Source organism: Triplophysa rosa, linkage group LG16, assembly GCF_024868665.1.
Source record: "Triplophysa rosa linkage group LG16, Trosa_1v2, whole genome shotgun sequence".
In the NCBI taxonomy this organism is placed as follows: Eukaryota; Metazoa; Chordata; class Actinopteri; order Cypriniformes; family Nemacheilidae; genus Triplophysa; species Triplophysa rosa.
In genome coordinates this window covers 23,870,711-23,894,980 of record NC_079905.1, presented here as the reverse complement: position 1 = coordinate 23,894,980, position 24,270 = coordinate 23,870,711, and the positions used below count along the sequence as shown (strand labels likewise).

The 24,270-nt window shown below is 38.6% G+C and overlaps 1 protein-coding gene across 2 annotated transcripts; it reads left to right on the top strand.

Moving 5' to 3' along the window:
* The first annotated feature begins 290 nt into the window (after positions 1-290).
* On the top strand, positions 291-20,474 carry slc39a7 (solute carrier family 39 member 7). 2 transcript variants are annotated; one of them, XM_057354478.1, is made up of 7 exons: positions 291-729; positions 2,209-2,377; positions 16,205-16,264; positions 16,386-16,502; positions 16,593-16,682; positions 16,754-16,950; positions 17,160-20,473. In XM_057354478.1, the coding sequence occupies exons 1-7, from the start codon at positions 295-297 to the stop codon at positions 17,412-17,414; spliced, it is 1,323 nt and encodes a 440-aa protein (XP_057210461.1). In that variant the 5' UTR covers positions 291-294; the 3' UTR covers positions 17,415-20,473. The 2 variants fall into 2 exon arrangements, with proteins under 2 accessions (XP_057210461.1, XP_057210462.1); XM_057354479.1 differs by lacking the exon at positions 16,205-16,264 and having other exon boundaries at positions 17,160-20,474.
* Positions 20,475-24,270: the final 3,796 nt, after the last annotated feature.

The following is a 24,270-nucleotide window of genomic DNA, read 5'->3' as shown; positions in this document are numbered from 1 at the left end:
ATTGATTTATGCACCATTTAAGCACCGGTACCATTTTAAAAGTATCGACTTGGCACCAGTATCGAAAAAAACAAACAATACCCAACCCTTGTTATAAGTGTAGCTGAGAGGTTGACATGACATGACATCTGCTGCTATATTCCTAAAAACTCTTTTATCACAATGATTCTAATACATACAGTTTGAATGAGATTATAATCATCGGGTGGTTGAAGCTCTCTTTAGTGAAGGTGAAAAGTACAAATCATTATTTATGTCAATGAGATTTTCAGTGGATTGTATGTTTTGATTATAATGTGTTTGTTTTCAGGTGGAATGCGGTCCTTTAACAGTCTTTGCTTTGTGAGTCTGATCATTCATGTGATCTTAGTGGCCCAGCAGTCATATGTTCACGCCCATGAGCATCATGGGCACACCCATGACCACCATCAGCATGGACACATACATGGGGATGGTGGTTGCCATGGTCACTCGCATGGTGGGGTGAAGATGCACCAAGGGGCAAGCAAATGGAGTGCTGAGGCTAATCTGCCGTCTACTGAAGAGGAGCATCATGGCCACGATCACGGCGACTCCCACGGCCACTCCCACGATCACGGCCACACCCACGATCACGGCCACTCCCACGATCACGGCCACTCCCACGATCAAGCCCACGATCATGCAACAGAGCGAGTGGAAATAGAATTGGAGGAAGGAAAACGAAACCTGGTGGAACTCTGGATGCAGGTAAAATCTTTACAGCAGTAAAATCACACAGTACAGTAGTAAATGACAGTAGTTCATTCATATTGACTGTAATGCGGAAAGCGATGCGAATGGCCAACAAACTGAGCTTTCATATCAAGGGCGAAACGATCAGCTTGAGGTATTTTACTCCAGTAAGATTAGATGTTGCTGATGGGCAAAGAGTTTGCTTTTGTTTCAGTTAAAGAATGCGCTGATGCCTTCGTGAGAAACATGCAGACTGATGCTGTAAAACGCTGTATCATCATTCGACAGATAAACATGACTTGAGACAGTGTCTGTGTTATGTGCATGAGGGTTTAAAGCGAGAGCCCAAGTTGTTCCCATTTGTGTGCACTCAAGTAATTAATAGTGCATGTGGTGTCAATGACGCGTTCGAATGAATGACTCGGATTTGTAGCAATAGCTAACTTTCTCTGGTGCTGATGGGAAGTAACAATGTTGCCCACACGTAGGGATGTAATGTTACCGGTTTAATGGTTTACCGTGATAATAACGTCCAACGGTTAGTATTACTGCGTCATATTTTAATTACAGTTAAATTGAAAAACCCAGTCCAACATCAAACAAAGTTATCAAGAGTATAATGTAGATGCAACGTGAAACATTTTGTTTTGTTCATTTATATCAGGAGAGACATTCGGAATAAAATAACGCGAGACATCCCTATTTATTCACGTCTGCTCCTGTGAGGCTGTGATGACATGCTTCACTAATCTGTGGAAATTTAGATATACTGACACACGTTTACTTCATATTTCTTTATACAGATCCATCATTTCTATTGAGTTTTCACTAAATGATGTGATATGATGAGTTTGAAACTCCGTTCAGCTTGTTTCTTCTGCTATGAGCGCTGTTATGAGCACAGATGTCATGCCGTTTTCTCCTGCGTCCTAAAGTAGACCCTGTTTCTCACAACACTCGCAGACAGGTGATTTGCTGAATTGGGTTGGGTTTATATGAAGATCTGATTTACTCACTTAAGTTTGTGTTTAATCTGAACTAGGAAACTTTTACCTCATTCCCCCGACGTGCCATGACTAATATTAATGTTATTGATTTGATGTAAATCAAACAAAAGTACATTTACAGGTAAACACAATATAAATTTAGGTTTACATCAGTATTTTTTTGACATTTCCAGAACTTGTCAATAAAACCGCGCTAATAATTATAACCGTGATCTGAATTTTCACACCGTTACATCTCTAAAGCAGAACCATCCTCCTCAGTCTCTTTACTCTCATGTCATGTTTAGATGTTGAAGTAGAATTAATCTTCTACTACATGAGTTTGTCTCGGTCTCTGTTAGGCTTTACCACCATCATCAAGAGTTTATGAACGTAACTGAGCTTTGCATTGAATATTTTTGATACGTGTGAAAACAGTTCTTCAAACACCCGCCATTCTTTTCTCTGCAGGTCTGACTGTTAGCTCTCTCTCATCTTCTGCTTTCAGGCGGTTGGAGCGACTCTGCTGATCAGCGCTGCACCCTTCCTCATCCTCTTCCTCATCCCAGTGCAGTCAAACTCCGACCAGCACCAGAATCTGCTTAAAGTGCTCTTGAGTTTTGCATCTGGAGGTTTGCTGGGTGATGCCTTCCTTCATCTCATTCCTCACGCTCTGGGTGAGACCTGTCACATGATCTAAAATCACGTACTATATAGTGCACTACACCAGAGAACTGTGAAGGAACATATTCCTTCATCGTTCAACTCTTTAAATGCTCAAACTTTTGATGATGGAAATCATCTATAGGCCAAGACGTGACATTTAAAGGTGAAATGCTAACTCTAGCCTTCTAGCGCTGAAATCATAGGATCCCCCACCCTCCCTGCAAATCACCGTCCAAAGCCACACCTTCTAAACACATACACACACACACACACACACACACACAGGCTTTGGTTGACTATCCCCGTGGGGACAGTCCATAGGCGTAATGTTTTTATACTGTACAAACTGTATATTCTATCCCCTATCCCTACCCCTATCCCTAAACCTAAAGATCATAGAACACTTTTTGCATTTTTAGATTTGTAAAAAATATTGTTCTGTACAATTTATAAGCTTGTTTGCCCATGAGGACCTCAATTTTGGTCCCCAAGGTGACACGAGTCCCCATGTGTTGGTGTGTATTCAGGTTTAGGTCCCCACCGGGATATACAAACATGAACACACACACACACACAGAGCAGAAGTTGTGTCATCACGTGTGTGTGGATGTTGTAGTTTGCTCGTCATTTTAAAAGCAAATACAGTAAGTAGTTCCTGATCAGTCGTTGGGCTAATGCCTATAGATGCACAAACTACATAAGCGACATAATGCTTCACTAGCAAAACTTATCAAAATCGAATCATCATGTAAGCTACCTGTCCAAAAGAAACATTGCAACTATGCATCATCTTTCAAAACATTTGGCTTTTAGCTCTTTGCTGATCCAGACGTTTATTCCTTGTAGCTGTTACTAAAGCCAGTCGCACACCCAACACGCAGCACCTCATCACGCCACCTATTTTTAAATTCAAACACATAATATAAGGGCACACACATCTGCTGGCAGTGCTCGCCTTCAAATCTGGATCCTGATGTCCGAGACGCATCGTCGTACGTCCGGTATGCAATCTGCTTAAGTGTGCGACCTGTCTTTCTTTTTCTTGGTTCTTTGCAAGTGCCACTTGTCATCGGTTTATGGGTCATTCCTACTGTGAGTCCCCAAGACAAAATATGGAATATTTGATTTAAAATGCGATTTTAATCATTTCATAAAGCTTGTATTTTACAATTAACCCATCTCCACCATAGAACGCATGATCTGTAATCGGAATTAAGTTAAATAAGAAAAAATAACTTGGATTTTAGTGCAAGTAGGCTTAACTGTCATGTCCCAAGTCATGTACTGTATGCTTAACCTCAACTATAACTAAGAATATCATAAGCACAAATACTACACTTTTCATTGGTGTTGTATAGTCATATATACTGTATATAACATTCCTTAGAATTTGTTATTTTTGGTTATTAATATATTTTTAATGGTTAAAAAAAAAAAGTTTGTCCCTGAGATGAATCTGTTACTCCGATTGCAATCCCTCTGATGACGCCCCCATTCTCAGAAAGTAGCATGCAATTTGAATCAAATCATCTACCAGAAGGAAACTCACTTTTTATCTGCCTTTTCTTCAACATTTCAGAATAGTTTGCTGATGTGGTAAAGCATATCATGTCCTCTCTGTCATGCTTATTTATTAGTGGTGAAACGGATCACGGTTGATCTGTGATCGGTACGGATCGTGCTGTACGGTTCGGAATGCTGATGAACTGTACGTTTGTTCGTCATAGAGTAAATAGGGTATCGTATAGTACAATATGAATGTGCATTCTCGTGTACATCTTAAAGTCCGAGTAAAGTGACATTGAAATATGTGTTCTGAGTTTGTCACACAACAGAAAAGTGTGTTATTAACCACCCAGCCAAATTTGAATGGAGAAAAGAAATCCAAGTAAATACAATAAATGATCAAAGTCTTAAAAATAAGCAGGACTCTCTGCTCTCAAATGCTGGGGGCGTTTCCGCTGTTGGTGCTGAAGCCACGCCCACTCAAATCGCTCAATCTGAGTCACCAGCCCAGTAGGCTACATGTGAATAATGTGAATACGTTTTATGGGAGGATTTGAATTCAAACGCGTGTGATATTCATCAGTAGGTTATTCACGAGCAGGTTAAAAGGTATGTGTATCTATGTGTATCTGGCGAGCTGTCCGGGAGAAGGCTCCGAGCCCAGTATTAGCTTCGATCCCAGAGCGCGTTGTTGTTACAAATAGCAGCCGGCAATGTTGAAAGATAGCATTTGTGCACGGAGGCAGCTCAGAGAGACAGGCTTCATTAGGCAGCGTAACAGAAGTCTATTTGAAATATAAACAGAGAGCATATTTGCTAGAACCAATCACATATTTAAAAACGACAATACTAATTTCTCGTTAGAAATGTCATCAAAATATATAACTTACATTTATAAAAAACTATGCTCCAACGGGCATTTCGGCTGCCATTTTTTGTTTTTGAGCTTGAGCCTTTTCGACCAATCACGTTCCTCGCATGTTGTTATGGAAGCGACAGGTCTCCGTCATTAGTTAGCTGTAAAAAAGGTGCTTGACAGGATGTTTTTTTAGAAAGTTGAACTTTGTTCAACCTCAAAAGATGCTCTGAGCAGCAGAAAAAGACGTTTAAAAAAAGCGCTCGGGACTTTTTTTGAAAACACTGTTTACTCCATAGGATTATAATTTAAAACAGACGCTAGCAGCTTCAAAAAAGAAGTGAACACAGACAGCTTTGTCTATTTGTAGTGGTTCTCTCTTGAGCTGATAAGGTAGATGCTGGGAATGCTGATAGCGAACCAGCCGGGTGGATTATCTGCTCGCGCTCGTCTCGAAATTTGTTAATTAAACATCATTCACTGAGGCACATCGCGATCAAGCGCGTCCGTTCGTGTTATTCTTCTCCGTCCATTTGCGTCTGCGTTACCATTTGCTTGTTGTGCGAAAATCTTACAACCCTGAGCTCGTGATTGAGCTGACACCTGATGCTAGGTGCTCTAGTGATAGGGGAGGGGCCATGCATGCTCGGACAATCCATTGCGTCATCGATCCCGGCGTCAAAAATCCCTCGGGTCACCCTGTACAACGCTGTAGAAAGAATCGTGGACACTCTTTGACGCTGTGACGTATGCGGTCAGAACCAAAGTTTACAGGGCTTCGTCCTCTGGAACCCTCTCAAGCAGTGGACTTCTACGTTCTGATTGGTTGCCGCCGAACCGAATTTCAACTCTCCTTGACACCCTCAACGCCCATGACGCGCTGCGCAGCTGCTCGCTGCCGGCTCACATTGAAAATGAATGACTTCTGGACACTTTGAAGCTCTCGACGATGGCGCTGTGAAAATTGTAAAATATTTCCGTTTAAACATTTCTTTTGTATGTCATGAATATGTCATCAGTAATATATAAAGAATAAGTAAAACTACCCGTATACATTCTGACAGTGAAATAATTTTTAATATCAGTTAGAATTTGCTGAAGTTTCATATTTAGTTCATAGGGTCTGGGTTTTTTTTATTGACAACAGTGTATTTCTAAAAATACATTTAGACCATTTAACATCATGATTGTAGTCAGGATTTGAGGAGACTTTCAACTAGCATAACTACTAGGGCTGTGTATTGGCAAGTGCCTCCCGATACGATACATATCACGATAGATGGGTCACGATGCAGTATATTGCTATGTATTTCGATACGATACACATTTGCGATATATTGCAATAATTTAAATAGAAAATGTAAAAAGTAGAGCTAGAAATACATCATGCTGTGCACCACCGGGGGTTTTCTGTAATGATAAGTGTAAAAACATCCCTTACCTCTGCAGAGCGGCCATGATGTGCGATGCATGGACCTTTAGATCAGAGGTTTGGCTTCTCAAACTGTGGTTTGCGCCCCTCAAGTGGGTAGCACAGGGTAATAAGGTGGTTCACTCAAGTCACTTGTCTGTTGTGGTGCATTACAGTTAAAACAATGAACATGGGCAGTATTAAACCTCTGCTTCATCCGTGCTGTAAATGTGTTGGTGTCACATCCGTGAAAGCACAATAAATGTCATTGTTACTTTTCTTAATAAACGTTTTGTCTAATGCACTGCAGTAGCCAAGTGACTTGTGTCATGACTTGTGAAGCTTACAAACAGCATTATTTGATATAACTCATTACTCCATGACTTCTTTTTAAAACCAGAGCACACCCACACATCAGCTCTGAGAGCTCCAAGCTCTTATATTTTTCACCATGCTCGCTTCCACTTACTTTTGGCCGGATGTATATGACATGATTTTAAAAAAGTTATCGATAGTAGAGGTATCACTATCCATACACTATCGAAAAAAAAAATATTGTGATAGTTACATGCATCTCTATTTTTGCACAGCCCTAATAACTACAAATGTAGTTTGTACATCCTACTCAGTGAAGACGCATGAAAACTTGAAATAGTGAAAAACGTACCTTTCAAGGAATCTTTCAAACTGTCCGAAACGAGATTCCCTGGTCTGATGAATCTCAGATTCATGCATCATGTCTGGAGAAAACCAAGCACTGCTCAACACCTGTACAATACCGTCTCAACAGTAAAGTGTGGTGGAAACAGCATCATGATGTGGGGGTGTTTCTCAGCTTCAGGGACTGTACACAAAATACGGAGATAATGATCATGAAAACCTAGCCCAGAGCATTCAGAACCTCGGACAGGGCAGAAGGTTCATTCTCCAACATGACAATGATCCTAAGCACACAACTAAAACAATGCAAGAGTGGCTTATGGACAACTCTGTCTATGTCCTTGAGTGGCCCAGCTAGTGCTTGAACCCAACTGAACATCTCTGTAGAAACCTGAACATGTCTGTCTACTGATGATCTCCATCCAACCTGACAGAGTTTGAGAGGATCTGAGGAGAAGAATGACAGAAAATTGTAAAACTTTTCACATCATACCCATAAAGATTTGAGTCTGTAAAGGTGCTTTAACCAACTACTCAGTTAAGGATATGGATACTTATACAATGTACTTAATTTAGTTTTTTATTTTCAATACATTTGCAAACTTCTAAGTCACAAATCTGTTTTTTGTTTTGTTTTGACATTATTGTGCATGCAGTGTAGATTAATGTAATTTTTTATTTAAAGTAGTTTAAGATAAGGCAGCAACATAACAAAATGTGAATAAAATGAAGGGGGTTGAATACTTTTGCAAGCCACTGTACATGGGGAACTGAACAGCATTTTGTAACGTATACATAAAGTCTCTACTAAATAAATATATTTAAATGAACTGAAACCTCAACATGCAGCGCTTTGAATGACCATTATTCAGAGGTGGACAGTAATGAAGTAAATTTTCCTGAGTACTGTACTTAAGTACACTTTTTGAGTATCTGTACTTTACTTGAGTATTATTTTTTCTGAGTACTTGTACTTTAACTTCACAACATTTGAAAGACAAATATCATACTTTTACTCCACTACATTTATAAAAAGGTCCAAAAGTAGAAAATGGTTTCTATGCAGCGGGGTTTCCTGTGTGCGCAATTTATCTGGCTTGCGATCTGCCAGGACCTTTTACTGTTGCCAAGTATTTCAGTTTTTAAGCTCGCGGTTTTCCGGCAAGCTTTGAATGGCCATTTGGCAGATTTTTTTAACGCAAATCTGGCAACTCTGGGATCTTCCCCGCTAAACTAATGTAAACGTAGGCGCTGCTACACCATTGATAGCGCTCTAAAAAGGCAAATAGAACAATAAAAGACGAAAAAGGCACATGTTAAAGTTGGTGTTAATCATCTGTGGGTTACGATCAGTCAAAGATCGTAGAAACATTGTCATGAAAATGATCGGCATAACGGCTAAACGGTAAATAAGCATCACATACACCTTGAGCTACACGTGCGTGTTAACTTCTGATCTGCTGCTTATCAATAGTTGAAGTATTCCTGTTGAAATAAAAACAATAGAACCCTGCCCAAAATACAACAGAAAATGTAATGGATTTAATGGTTATAGTGGGAATTGTACTATGGATACTTGTTGTCTACTTGTATGTGATGGATTCTATTGATGGGATGGTAAATCCTATTGGAATAAAACCCAAAACACACTACAAAGAGGAATTTAATTAAAAAATTAATTGTTTTTTTTCAGCAGGGATGGTATTTGCAGTAAAACCACAGTGTCCACAAATTTACCATTTTCTATATATAGGAACCATACTCCAATTAATAATCTTTAGTAAAACCACAGCAACTAAAAATACCATAGTTTCATTATACTATAGCTATAGTTTATGTTGTTAAATTATGGTAATACAAATGGTAATAAATCCAACAAGCACATGGCTTCTACACTTTACTATTTACAAGAACCTTACTACTTACTGGTAAATTGCTGCTAAAACTGGTGAAGGGAATATACAAAATAAAAGAACACTGCTCATAAATACATATAGGCCTGGAGGCTAATGAGGATAATTAGGCTAAATGATCATACAGGATTATATCTAAACTAAACATATGTGTGCTAAACATATAAAGCTCTTAAAGGAGTTGCTCACTGCAAAATTTGCCCCCATTGACTTTCCATAGTAGGAATAAAAACTACTATGGAAAGTCAATGGGGGCAAATTTTGAAGTGAACTACTCCTTTAATACCACTGATTCTGTGAGCTACTCTGTGTGTTCAGTAGGTTGCTTCAGAGGCATAAGGTATACGACAATAAAACAATGCACAACTGACATAAAGGAAATGTACTTTTAATACTTGAGTACTTTTAAAAGCACGTACTTCTGTACTTTTACTTAAGAATCTGTCTTTACAACTTTTACTTGTAGTGGAGTAATATTTGACCAGTAGTGTCTGTACTTTCACTCAAGTAAGGAAGTTGTGTACTTCATTCACCTCTGCCATTATTACATGCAAATTAATGCTGACAGCGTTTTATGAATTAAGTACACGCGCCATCTAGTGGCGGTGTGTGGAAATCTCTTGAAGCCACAGCATTCTTCACTTTGTGTGTGGAATTATTGTTAAATAAGGAATTAATGCTGATGACAATGCAATGAAAAGTAATGTAAAGTACTCAAGGGATGCCATATTATTTGACATTAGCATAAGATATTTGCACAAATCATCAACCTATTTGATTAAACATTGTTTAGATGACTATTAAACTGCTTGAAGGGGTGATATGACAGGGCTGAAAGGAATATTATGGTTTGTTTTAGATGTGATGTAATGTGTATACAGGATTTAAGGTTGAAAAACGCTGTATTCTCCACATACCGTGCATGTTTGTATCTCCTCTTTGCTCCGCCTCTCTGAAACGTGCTGATGTTCAATAACAAAGCTCATGGCTCTGAAAGAGAGGTGTGCTGTGATTGGCCAGTTAACCAGTGCGTAGTGATTGGTGGAATACTGCAAGCGTGTGAGGGAAATGTGACGCCTCTGACCATATTTGGAACATCAGGTTCCTCTTCAATTGTACTGACAGGTACACCACCTTACTTGCGTATACATTTGGGCGGTCTTAGTCAAATCAGACCACCAACTGAGGTAGATGGGGGTGTGGCTACATGAGGCGTTTCAGGCAGGTCTGGGTGGAGGACCGGAAGAGTCATGTGTAAAGTAAAAGAGTTTAATAAGTAATTCTACAATAAAAATAGGCATTAATACATTTATTTACAACTTCTTTTATTTATCCAAATATAAATAGGCGAATTGATAGTCATTCATTATTTAACGTTTTAATGGGCAATAAAAAGTGTGATTATAAAAATTATTAATAAATGAAATATTAATCCATCAATAAATACTTCATATTAAAAAGGGAATTAAAACAACAACAAAACACTCAATAAGTACAGCGTTTTAAAGTGCATTAATTAATTCCTAAATAAATAGTGGAATTTCAAAAGGTATTTGAAAATGCTATTTAAAAAGAGGAATAAATAATTGGATTTACAAATTAACCTACTTTAATCAGTCATTTAAAAGGCGATTTCTTTTCCCATTTGCATTTCCATTTCCACGCTGCCTTTCCTTTTCCCATTTGCTATTTGATTAGCTTAGTCATTTAGCTTTTCCTTTTAGCCTCTCCATTTAGCATTTCCCTGACACTTTGGGTCCTTGCATTGGTAAAACGAGGTTAAACAATGCAAATGAGCTATGGCGAGCGAGATGTAACAAGCTCTCTGATTGGCTAGTTCCTTGTATGTCATGTTCAGAGGTATGTTAGATTAGCAATGGAGAAGAGGATAGACCTGTTGTTCACTGCACGTGTAACCAGCGCGTTATCAGCGCCTGCTTTTTCTCTAACAGAAATCATAGAAAAGGAAATGTATTGTTAGAACAGGTTAGAACATTCACACTGCACGTGGGAGCAGCAGATGCTACTGTGTACTGTCTATGTGTGAGGGCAGGACTAAAAAGTGACCCTGGACATTTTCTCCAAGAGCAGCGCACCACACACTCCCTCGTGTTCCGGTTCCCCCGGTCTGCTCATGCAGTGCAGTGGCCCACCGGTGCTGAGGGAAACAACTGCATCATGCTGTCAATCGAAACTAAGCAAAGCCTTTGTCATATAAAACTGTGGTTTGACTATCCATAAAATATGTTTTATATAGCTTTAATTGTTTTTCGACGAGTCATGATTATAATTTGACTAGTCAAATTGATAATTAGAGATATCTGCAATTATAATTGTGCTAGTAAGAAATCTGATTCGAGATATCTGTAAATATGTTTTGACTAGTCAGAACTCTATTTAAGATATCTGTAATGACGTCATAGATATCTCAATTTAACGCGTCACACATACGCAAAAGTATTTAAAGATATCTCTAATTCAGTTTCAACTAGTCACAATTATATTTTAAGATATCTGAATTGTACCTATTCCTAGTCGAATCTGCTGTTGTGTGACGTGAGACTTAATTTACTCAGCTCCTCCCCCACACCAGAGCCAAAGCCACTAAGGGAAGCCGGTGCAAGCTTCAGCCAAAAAAGCAATGGCTAATGCTACCACCTTGGCTTCATCGGAACACAGCAAAGGAGACAACAGGCTAGTTTTTTAAATGGATGTCAATGGGTTTTGTTAGCTGTTACGCTTTCTCCAGGTGGAAGTATTACAGACCCTTCCATCTCACTAAAATAAGGGTAACTTATCTATGCCTGAGCCCCTCCTTATACCTAGTGCTAACTGCTAACAACAGTAGACAGCGTTTGTAACTTGTCACGGAGAGAAAATAACCGAATGAAGTACTTTAGGGATTATTAAATAATATATGGATGCATTCATGAGGTAAACGGTGTCCAGCATGCATGTATGCATAGCGCTGTAATTTTAATTGCAGTCATGTTACAAAACGGACCAAACAAAGTGTAATGTTTAATAAAGACAAAGAACAGCAAACTGCTCGTTTAATTGATTTTTATATATATTTTGAAGAGTAGAAAACATTGGAATTATATACCAAAACGTGAAAAAATACAAATATACACGTTATGGACAAGAATAATGCTTATATGGCAGACCGGGTAAATAGGTGAAGACTTTTTTAAAGAAGATTACAAGATAATAAAAGTTTAACTGGCATTGATAGCATTTATTATTACGTTACGTTATACATACAGTATGTATTGTGTTCTTTGTTGATGCAGTCGTTTAGTCGTGTCTTTAGGTAATTACACACAAGGTGTGAGTATTGTATATTGTATTATATTATAGCAAGAGATCAGTGATGATGTTCTGCTGTGTTCAGTGATGAGCGCCAGTGCATTAAAAATATTTTAAATGAATCAAAATGCTGCACCAGACATGATGCCTATACAGATGCTTATTTTAAATGTGTTCATTTAGAATAAAGGCAAACACAATTTAATCCACAGCACACATCTCCAACTTTATGATATTTAATTTAACAAAACCCTCTGCATACCTTATGCTACTTTTACATATGCACCAGCAACGTTTTTATTTTCATTCTTTTAAATGACTTCTGTATAAAGCAGTTTGAATGACACAAAATGTAGGACCTTTATTATACAGTTATTTGACAACAGTTTCCAAGGAAGGACTGGTTAAAAAACGCTTAAGGTGGGGCTTAGAAAAAGTGTATTTGCATGCATGCATTTTAGATATCTATAAAGTAATTTTGACTAGTAAGAATGTGAATTCCAGATATCTGTATTGAAATTCTTCCTAGTCGCAAAGCTAAATGAAGATACTGTATATCCAAAGAAAGATCTCCCTAGTCAAAAATCAGAATGATATATCCATAATTAAAATGAAGATATCTGTAAATGAGATTTCACTAGGAAGAATTCCAATTCAAGATATCTCTAATTACGTTAGCGCCTAGACAAAACCCCAATTCAAGATATCTTCAATTGTAATTTGACTAGTAATACAGTATTTTCAGATATCTACAAATGTATTTTTGGATATCTTTAAAAATGATTCATTAAAGATATCTTAAATGTGATTATGACTAGTCAAACACAAGTTAGCGATATCTCAAACTATAAATTCTACTGGTGATAATTCAGTTAGAAATATCTCTAATTAAATGAACACTAGTAACATTTCATTTAGTGATATCTCTAATTGGAATTATGCCTAGTACAAAAATCAATTATAGATATATTTAATTGCAGTTTCTACTAGTCAAAACTTGTTTGTAGATATCTGAAAATATTTTCCAATTGAAGTCAATGGAAGAATATGACTAGTCAAAACAGCTTTGTATATTATGACTAGCCAAAATAACATTGTAGATATCTTCATTGCCTGTTGTGACTAGTCATAATCACATTGTAGATACACTAATTCCAATTATGACGAGTCAAAATTACAGAAGAGATATCTGGAATTGGAATTTTGACTAGTCAAAACTAAATTATGACTAGTACAGCCAGGGGTACTACGCGCCTGAAGAAAAGAAAACTCGTGTTCACAACGAGTGCGAGCATCGGATGGTGAGCGCTTTGGCAAGTAGAGAAAGCGGCGCATCCTGCATTTTCAACGAGTTTTAGACGTTAATGGCCTGTAAAAAAGACACACCTTCCGCAAGCATTTGTTTTCTAAAAGTGATAGGGACATGTACATGTACGTCCCACCCGAAAAGTACGACTATGCTCATCTGACATACCTCAGCAGACGACATACAGTACGCTACATGGAAGTGTTAGTAAAACACATGATGATGAAGACCGACGACGACGATTTGCTCAGCAGAAGAAAATTATTGACAGCGTGACGTAATCATTTCCCCCTCCAACATAAAGCACATCACATGCTGTGTATATTCCGTTTTATTTGTTTCTCTGAATGATATATTGAGATGGAGAGTTTGCTTAGATTATTGCTAGTGTGATGCAATCGTTTCCCCCTCACTCACAGTATGAGTCTCATTACTCTCATACATTAACATAAATACAAATACAATAACATAAGCAATGAACATGATATGTAAATTGTTGGTTTTCTGAAGATTACAATGAAAGACAAGGCTTTGCTTAGTTTCGATTGACAGCATGATGCAGTTGTTTCCCTCAGCACCGGTGGGCCACTGCACTGCATGAGCAGACCGGGGGAACCGGAACACGAGGGAGTGTGTGGTGCGCTGCTCTTGGAGAAAATGTCCAGGGTCACTTTTTAGTCCTGCCTTCACACATAGACAGTACACAGTAGCTTCTGCTGCTCCCACGTGCAGTGTGAATGTTCTAACCTGTTCTAACAATACTTTTCCTTTTCTATGATTTCTGTTAGAGAAAAAGCAGGCGCTGATAACGCGCTGGTTACACGTGCAGTGAACAACAGGTCTATCCTCTTCTCCATTGCTTATCTGACATACCTCTGAACATGACATACAAGGAACTAGCCAATCAGAGAGCTTGTTACATCTCGCTCGCCATAGCTCATTTGCATTGTTTAACCTCGTTTTACCAATGCAAGGACCCAAAGTGTCAGGGAAATGCTAAATGGAGAGGCTAAAAGGAAAAGCTAAATGACTAAGCTAATCTAATAGCAAATGGGAAAAGGAAAGGCAGCGTGGAAATGGAAATGCAAATGGGAAAAGAAATCGCCTTTTAAATGACTGATTAAAGTAGTTTAATTTGTAAATCCAATTATTTATTCCTCTTTTTAAATCGCATTTTCAAATACCTTTTGAAATTCCACTATTTATTTAGGAATTAATTAATGCACTTTAAAACGCTGTACTTATTGAGTGTTTTGTTGTTTTTTTAATTCCCTTTTTAATTTGAAGTATTTATTGATGGATTAATATTTCATTTATTAATAATTTTTATAATCACACTTTTTATTGCCCATTAAAACGTTAAATAATGAATGACTTTATCAATTTGCCTATTTATATTTGGATAAATAAATGAAGTTGTAAACAAATGTTTTAATGCCTATTTTTATTGTAGAATTACTTATTAAACTATGAAATGCTTTATTATTTACACGATTCTTCCGGTCCTCCATATGGGTGAGCGTTCGCTTTTACATAGAATGCATCTTTTGTTCCCACACTTTCATTTCTGCAATTTTACGTGTCTAATACATGCATGAGCAACTTCTAACACACCGAAGACTCAGAAAAACACGTGTTTGCGCCATATGACCCCTTTAATATTCTAACTGATAATACCAAAACTGCCAGTCAAAATTGGGTAATTATAATGAATTGTTTTGGGGTCGGGTGGGGGTGCATGCAGTCTGCCTTCTTTTTTACCCATGGCTGATCACATGCCTGGTTTCTGGATCAAATCATCCACACTGCTTTTGAACAAATGAACATGAATTGTTTAAAAACCTCTTACACTCTGTGGCTATTTTAAGGATTTCCGCCTGGATTTAGCCTACCCAAATTGAAACGCTTCCCATACCCACAAGCAGACGTGTAAATACAAAAGTTCGGTATCATTTTACAGGAACCCTTTGAAGTTACATAAAACTGTTGAAAGTGATAAAATGATTGTATATGTTGTCTGTGTTATAATAAACATAAAAAATTTGTTTTTTTGGTTTTTTTTTTACAGTCTGCAGTTTGAAAGTGTATAACTCAGGCTATGAGGGCTGCAGGTCCCTGAAATTTTTTTATTTATTTCCAGTACATATCAGCAAATTGAGGAAAAATGAAATTTGTCTATATCATAATCCAATTAAGAGTTATTCTATTATAACTGAAGAGAGGAACAATCCCTTTTTTATACAATTTCCGCCTACCAAAATTTGAAGTCTACCCATACCCACATACAGTTGAATAAATGCAATATCTTGGTGTCGTTTTACAGAAAACCCTTTGAAATTACATAAAAACAGCTGTAAGTGATGAAAATTCTTTGAAAGTGAATAACTCAGGCCCTGTGTGTTCTGGCAGACTACAGACACTTTTGTTTGTTACCAGCAGAGGGCAGCAGACACTAGAAAAAAGAATTTTGTCTTTATCTTGTAGTATGCAAGAATTATTCTAGTATTATTCTAACTGAGGGGTGGGAAATTACCCTGTTTTTGTAATTCAGGTGGTCAAGTTCCCCACCTGTCAAAAGTGCAAAAGCATGATATTACAAGGCTTGTTACCACAGACATCTTTTCTTCTCTGTAGAAATCATAATACTCTATCAAAGAAATGAATGACACACAGTAGTACTTTTTGCCTTTTATTTTCAAACTTATTTGACTTTGTAAATATAACAAAGAACGAGCTAGCAGTGTTGCGTCGGTACCGGGTCCGCAGAGTTTATTAATCACTTGTAAAAATATTGTCATCCTGTAAATATAGTCTCAAAATCAACTTGTAGGTTTGGTGTCACATATTCATTTTGATTCTCTGCGTCCCCCACCACAGAACCTCATTCACACCACGGCCAATCACACGACTCTGAGGAGTCACATGGTCACTCCCATGGTAGGTGATCGCCTGTCCAAGCATTTAAATATTGTGGCTTTTCTTTTGTTTTTGGACAATCTGAGTGCAACAGAAATTGATTGATTACAGTGCGAGATTATTGTTTGTGTGTGTGTCACAGGAGCAGCTCACGGTCACATGATGTCTGTGGGGTTGTGGGTATTGGGTGGCATTGTTGCATTTCTTGTGGTCGAGAAATTTGTTCGTCTTTTGAAGGGAGGACATTCTCACTCTCATGGTATGTGTGATGCATTAACATAGAATTAATCTTGTAAATGTTTCCCGTGTGTGTATTGTTGGTGTATTGTTGTGTTTTGCATGTTCTCAGCTGCTCATAAGGCAAATGAAAGTGATGGAGAAGAGAAGAAGACAGAAAAGAAGAAGACTGACTCTAAATCGAAGACCGAGAAGACTTCTGGTATGAGCAGGACAGATGACGTTCACATGTGTCTTGTTGTCATCTGTAAGTGTGTCTCTATCTTTCTGCAGATATTAAAGTGTCTGGCTATCTCAACCTTGCCGCTGACTTTACGCACAACTTTACGGACGGTCTTGCAATCGGAGCGTCGTTCCTGGTCAGCCCGGCGGTTGGTGCCGTGACCACCATCACCATCCTTCTACACGAAGTGCCGCACGAGATCGGAGACTTTGCTATCCTCGTCCAGTCGGGCTGCACCAAGAGGAAGGTACGTATAATGTCGCATTGTTGCGTAGCAGCTTTACAGTAAATGCATATTCATTTAGATAAAAGAAAAAAATCTAGAATACCAAGACTACATTTTTGGTCCATTATTATCTCAAAGTTGAGTGGGCTTCAGCAGTCTCTTCTGACAGAACAGTGTTGTTTAGTTTCTTGACAACTCTGCTGTAAACTCTCACCTCTTGCTATTACCAGGCCATGTGTCTGCAGCTTCTCACTGCTATTGGAGCATTAGCCGGAACAGCCTGTTCCTTATTGGCCGAAGGGATAGGTGCAGCAGCCACCGCCTGGATCCTCCCCTTCACGGCCGGAGGCTTCGTTTACATCGCCACCGTCACCGTTCTGCCCGAGCTGTTGGTGGGACGCTCTAGTTTCTGTCAGTCCATGTTAGAGATCCTGGCCCTTCTGTTTGGAGTGGGAATGATGGTCCTCATCGCAGAGTATGAGTGAAGGAGCTAGACAGACCGGTGGCCTGTGATCCTTGAAACAATAAAGACAGTAAAGTAGAAGAACCTTTTCTAAGGAATGTTACAGATGAGCAAAGAGATAAACCTCTGTGACTGAAAGAACGAGTGAAAATTGACATTGTACCCAAAGACCAAGACAAATGGACCGCTTAGTCATTTTAGAGGAACAAAGCAGAGTTCCTGGGGACCAACGGCTGGAAAATCAGCTCCAGACATTTCTGCTGGTGATGTCAGAGAATTCTGGGACTGTTCTCTCCAGCAATCACCGTTTCATTCCCATGATGCATTATTGCTTTTTTGTAGTTGTGTGGAGCGTTCTTGATCATCAGTTGACTGCGATTGAACGTATGAAGTCATTTGACTGTTGACAGGGTGACGTGAAGCGGCCGATGAACTGTGGCTGGACACCACTGATATTTCATTCCTTCTGCTGAAAATGTGTGTTAGTTCTTGTCAGTACTGAAACAGCTGTTGGGAATGACTACATCAATACATTTGACGGAGGAGTCTGTATCTTCGTTCAGTTTTTCTTGTGTGTCTCTATTTGATCGCTATAACACACACACTTCACCTTCTACATTCACATTATTAGCAAACATGCTCTTAGTTTAGTTTCTGATACATATTTCTTAAAAAAATATATTTTGCTTCAGTTTGTCTGAAGCCTTATTCACAATTTGTTTTTGTAAATGTTACCTGAATGTGTGTATAACAATAATTCCCTTTAATGAAAATGCTTTATATCTCAGGTGCAGAACATTCATTTGTAAACTTTTCGTGAAGCATTTGCTTTAAAAATAAAATTTGAGTAGAAACAACCTTCTGTCAATCTGTCTACTAAAAGTCTAACTGTCTAAAGTCTTTTCTATGTGATTTACTGTTTTCTATATAAAAATTAATGATTGTGGGATTTACAGGCCTGTTTTTTTCTTATCTTAATCAATCACACACAATGTATACATCTGTTTACCATGCTGTTAATATCCTAAAAATGAGAACGTTTTTTTTTCTTTCTAGTTACACTGAATGTTGGCGTGGTGGGTTGATTGTTGGTTTGAATGTAGCAAATACAAGAAAGATGAGAAAGGTCCAAATTCAAGGCATTGTCGTGTGAGCTTATGCAAAATATTAACGCTTGATCGTCCTGGTTGTGTACACCAGCATTATAAAGCCACTTCACAGGTTTTCACTGTTTTCTTGTGAGCTCTGTGAGCAGTGGTGGAGCCAGAGGGGAGCCCTGAAGGTGGCACTTAACACCCCTGACATCCAATTGGCCACCCCAAAATTTGATTCGCAACTTATGTTGATTGACATCTGATTTCACCTTTCGTTGAACAACGCTTTTATTTTGACGTTCGGGGCCCATGCATGAAATTCAAGCGAGTCTAGTTGAGAATGTAAAAAGTTGTGCGGTGGATTGTACAGCGCGAAATCTGAGATTTCTTTTTAAAGACTGACGAAAGAGAGAAAAGAAGCAAATGGACCGCTGCAATTTGCTAAACAAATGGAATATTCAAAAGGACCCGCTTGCTTGCTAGCCATTTCAAGTCCGACCCAGCCAGGTACGTTTTTTTTCATTATAGTGTTATCTGCCTACTTTCTAACGTTACACTTTTAAATGTTGCGTAAATGTAAAGTTTTCCCAGCATTTTCTAACCTTAGATAAATATAAACAGTGTTGGGAGAGATCCTCTATTTCTTTTAACATTCTAAGCAGGTGTACTTCATACAAACTTTAGAAGGAAGAAATAAGTTTCCCTCTTTAGCCTTGGCTTTAGGATTCCTAATCAGCTTCTCATTGTGTAAGTTTATGTTAGGCTCCATTAACAGATAGTAAATCGGTTCCCAACATAACATACATTGTTTACATCAGGGTCGGAAATTAACAGAGGCTTTGGAAAAAATGACAACAAGGTGACCAAATCTGCTCTCCAAGTTCAAGACAAAAGAGGAAAAATAGTCCACGCAAAATAAAAAATTAGCCATGACAGTCGCAATCTAAATAAGATTTAGGTGAAAATGAACGAATGTGGATGACCGCTTCTTTGCTCTGCTACAGCTTTGAGCATTACAGCCAATCAAGTTCAGGGTATGAATATTCTGACCAATCAGAGGCGTTTAAATGATTCACAGGTGAAGAAGAGCTGAAGTGCGTCACGCTCAAAAAGTTTATCACTAACAACCGCGTACAGACACGATGTAAGAAAGAGATTCATTAGTCAGACTCTTTACTGTATTACCTGAAGCCATTGAGTGTTTTAGTGATGTTGGATGTTCTTTGTTTGTTTTCTATATTTCCCGTTTGAATAACTGCTTTTTATGTTCCTTAAAGAATCAAAAAGCAATACAATAATTCATAAACGCTTCTTGGCTTGTTTTGTAGCGTGTAATGCATGTGACAAGTGTTCATGTATCCTAATATCTGAAAGTAATAATCTAGATGACAACATCAAGGGCAATAATCAGCATCAATGATTTTGTTTTAATCTTGCAGTCCTATTGTTAAGATTTAATTTCCGCATAAATAAATACAAGCCCACAAAATAAAGAATTGTGAAGTTGTTAAGCTCACTATACATTGCTGGCTATTGTTGATGATTTTATAGCCAAAATATCCCTTATATGTATAAACTTATTCTACCATTATGTATTTGAATTATCCTATGCGATGTAGTTTTCTATGCCTGCATGTATGGAGGATGGGAGAGGGTCTGCAGCTGACATGATTGAGTCTGCCGCTCACATGATTATAATCATATGTTGAAAGTCGAACAGGATGCTATAGAATAGGCCTCCTGTTCCGACATGTGTTTGTGACCAAATTGGGCTGTAAGAGAATAGACCCTTTCTTCCTACGGTAATTAATAATAGTGGCATGTATAGTAGGAGGGTAGGAGGACGGGATTCCTTCTAAGCTAAACATTCTTTGTCGGACCTGCTGTACTTTATTTGGTCATTCTGTGAACCCCTGGACATATGAAACCTGTCAGATGTCTTTTGGCACCGTATATAAGGACTTGTAGTTTCTAAAATAAATGAGTTCAAAAGCTTGATGCCTCTCTGTGTCTTGTTTTTTGTGCTCCCAGATCTGCAGAAGAATTCTCTCACAACATCCAACCTATTTCTGATTTGATTTTACTGGTGATCCAAAACACAGAAAGAAACTTAGTGTTCGTAAGGAACTAGAAATTTAACAGCTTCGTCCTGTTTACTCATCGGTAATCCGGGGAAATGTTGATAATTCTGTTTTGAAGACCGCGCTAGACTGAAAGACGTTCTACGGGTTCCAGCTGTATCACACAGGTAAGAGGTTTTTTTATACTGTTGATGGCAGTTTCCGCACGTTTGTGATGGGATTCTGCAGTTGCGTGTGACACTCCGTGACGTTAACCGAGGGCCAGGTTTCGTCCTTTGAAGGCGAGAGGCACCATTTGTTGATAATTTGGCTGGATGGTCTGAAAGCGCCAGACAGCAAATTGAGAAATATCCCAGATTTGGTTCTTTTAAGAAAGATGATATAGAGTTAATGAAATCCATGGTTAAAGCTTGATGGGGTAATCCCCAGTAGGATTATAAATATATGTGCGAATCGTATGAAATTTGGCAAAAAATGAAAAAAATATGGAACCAAGGTCCCGAGCGTGTTGATAAATTGAACAAAATATCGATCGACACCTCCACCTTATGATACAGCCGTAATTTCTGTCCAAACTCATGCTCAGACCAACTCAAATTTGTATCCCTCATTGCTTTCTTATTCACAACCTCCCCCTCCCCCTCCCGAGTTAAACAAAGAAACTTTACACGCTGCAGCTCAGCCCTCAATGGCTTGGGTCCAAGAAGGTCCTAGAATTATTCTTAAACCGGCAACAATGACAGACATTGATACTATATGTAAAACTCTCCCGAACCCGAATAATTCTAACAAATTTGTAGATGTTTTGCACTCACACACAAGATATGCGCAATTAAGCGGATCGGATTATAGATCGGTCTTATTACGAGTTTTGTCTGATGATGTTACTGAATCGTCTCTTATTGTGGAAATCCCTTCTTTAAGTCTTGATAATGATGACTTGGATGGCTCTGGTATACAGCGAGACCCTCATGAATTTTGGTGGGCCGATCCCGATTATGTCACTACATTTTTCGAGCAGGTTAAGCATTTTCTAGATGCCCGTGCCCATGTCTGTAGAGATCTGACCCATGCCACAAATACCAAGCAAAATAAGGGCGAATCCGCTTCTGCTTTTGTTTCTCGTTTTAAACGTGTGTGGGAAGAAGATGCTCGTATTCCAGTAGGCGTTGAAATGTCCTCACTGTTTATAAATATGTGCTTAAATAATATGAATCCTGATTTGGCACGTTTGGTTCGTGTAACAACTGCAAATTTAATGCAACAAACTGTTGAAGATTTTTGCAAACGCATTCGTGAGTTAGATGCATCTGGTGGTTTCACTTCTTTGCTGTTTAAGCCGAAACAGGAAGTTATGCTGGCAGCTTCTCAACAGCAAATGGCTGCAGTGTCAGGTCTTAAAAGGTACGGGGTGTGTCGTTACTGTGGCAAATCAGGCCACTGGAAGAGAGAGTGTAGATCGAAACAGGAACATGATATCGGACGTCTGCCTCGAGCACCACAGATCAACCAAACTCAAGCACCACTATATGGCAGTAGTTCTGCTGATCAATATCAGGTGTCTTGGGTGAACAAGAGGGGTGAACAAAATAATCCAAAACATGCTTGGGGTGCCCACAGTGCGATGTCAGTCCAGATGCACAGTCAATGATTTGTTTTTCTTTTAGCAATCGCACGGATGAACTACTCATTGTAAATTTAGAAGTAAATGGGGTAGATTCCTCATTTTTAATCGACACTGGTGCTACGTGTTCATCTATTTCTGCTAAATTTTATGAAGGGCCGATCACAAATCGTACTATGCACTCTGTTGGGGTTTCAGGGACTGAAGTTATTTGTCACATGACACCTGCCATTGAGGTAAGGGCACTTAATAGTCTGCTTTTCTTTCACAAATTTGTAATTACTCCAAATTCACCATTGAATATTTTGGGCAGAGATCTCATGCATAAACTTGGTATTGAGATTGTATTTTCAGACAGCTCTTGTGGGAATATTATTCATATAAAAAGTATGATTTAATTATCAATATAATCAATAAGTGTTTTCTTTCATTAAATCATTAAGCTGTGTGTTTTTGTTATGTGCTTTCTATCTTTACTCAGTGGAAAGTTACTGTGGCAGACGAAGTGAGACAGGATGGGTGGGGGTTGGAACCATAAATTATCTAGATCAACACACACACACACACACACAAAGAGTGTTTTTCACATAAAAGAAATGTTATGAATCAATCCACTGCATATGTTTTAAGTATAATCATGAGTTGTGATGTGTTTTAATGAATCATAGGATTAAGAAACAACGCTACATAATTAAAAGCATTAGATGATTGAGTGTTTTCTTTTTACTAAAAGAATGTTAAGAATGTTGGTATGTTGTCCGGCCACAAGAACGTGTTCTAGGAGACCACTCCCCAAAAGAAACTGTCCTGAGAACATTCCTCAGGACTGGCGACTGACCACAGGATATACGTTTTGAGATGTTATTTTCAGGAACTAAGAAAAAGGACTTCACGGTGATTGGTGGAAAGGAGCAGCACTCCTTAAAAGGCAGAGGAGGAGTCAGAAGATCGAGCGACGTCACATACTTAATAAATATGGGTGTTTTTGAATAATTTGGGTTGTTGGCTTGTGGTGGAGTGAGGAGATCGTCTGACAACCCAAAGCTTTGTTACCTTTTTACATCTGATAATAAAACTTCTATATAACTTGGAGAAAAGTCTCTTTCAAATTTTTGAGCATGCAGGACTGCCTTTAAAGTCCAACACTCTGTTATATTTTCTTTGCTTTCAGATGTCTCAAATGCAACTGTGGAATTAATGCCACACTTCATGTGTAATGACGAACCACAATAATTTAAACACAACATTGCTAAGGTAAACCCGACGTTGTGGTCACAGTATAAAGATGAATCAGGCCTTGTTGGTATACCCCCTTACAAGGCGAAATTGATCACACAGAAGTATTCGACCGTTAATTGATAATTTTTTATCAACCTTACAATACACCAATCAATCCCATCAGGAAAGCTGATGGAACAAGTTGGCGTTTGACACAAGATTTATTACAGACTATTAATTCATTAATAATTCCTCTGGCCCCAATTGTGCCTGATGTTCCAACTATTCTAAATTCAATACCACACAATCACACCCACTTTACGGTGGTGGATTTGTGTGCAGCTTTCTTCTCTATCCCCGTCTATGCAGATACTCAGCCGTTGTTTGCATTTACATTTAAAGGTGCGCAGCTGACCTGGACACGCCTTGCTCAGGGTTTTGTTGACAGCTCAGCAGTCTTCTCCACTGTGGTGAAACATGTATTGGACACAATAACTGACCTGCCGTCCACGGTATGTGTCCTACAGTATACTGATGACATTTTAATCTCCGCTGAAACTGAGGCTGACTGTTTGCAGGCCTCAATTGTTGTCTGCAATGTGCTTGCGAGCGCTGGATTTAAGGCCTCGAATGACAAACTGCAGTGGGTGCAACCCAAAGTCCATTACCTGGGCCAAATCATTTCACCGGGCCTGGAGGCCATTTCAGCTGAGCGGGTGCAGCTGATAAAGACTATACGTACTCCTGCAAATGTGATACAGCTACAAAGTTTTTTGGGGTTGGTGAACTATTGCCGTGCATGGATACCTGACTGTGCGTATCATGACAAAGGCCTAAGTGGTCTCATTCAACATGACATGG

Coding starts and splice junctions, on each gene's coding strand:
- slc39a7 (XM_057354478.1), top strand. CDS start 295: ATGTGTTTGTTTTCAGGTGGAATGCGGTCCTTTAACAGTCTTTGCTTT. Junction 2,378..16,204: donor TCTCATTCCTCACGCTCTGG/GTGAGACCTGTC, acceptor CCCCCACCACAG/AACCTCATTCACACCACGGC. Junction 16,951..17,159: donor CGGGCTGCACCAAGAGGAAG/GTACGTATAATG, acceptor TGCTATTACCAG/GCCATGTGTCTGCAGCTTCT.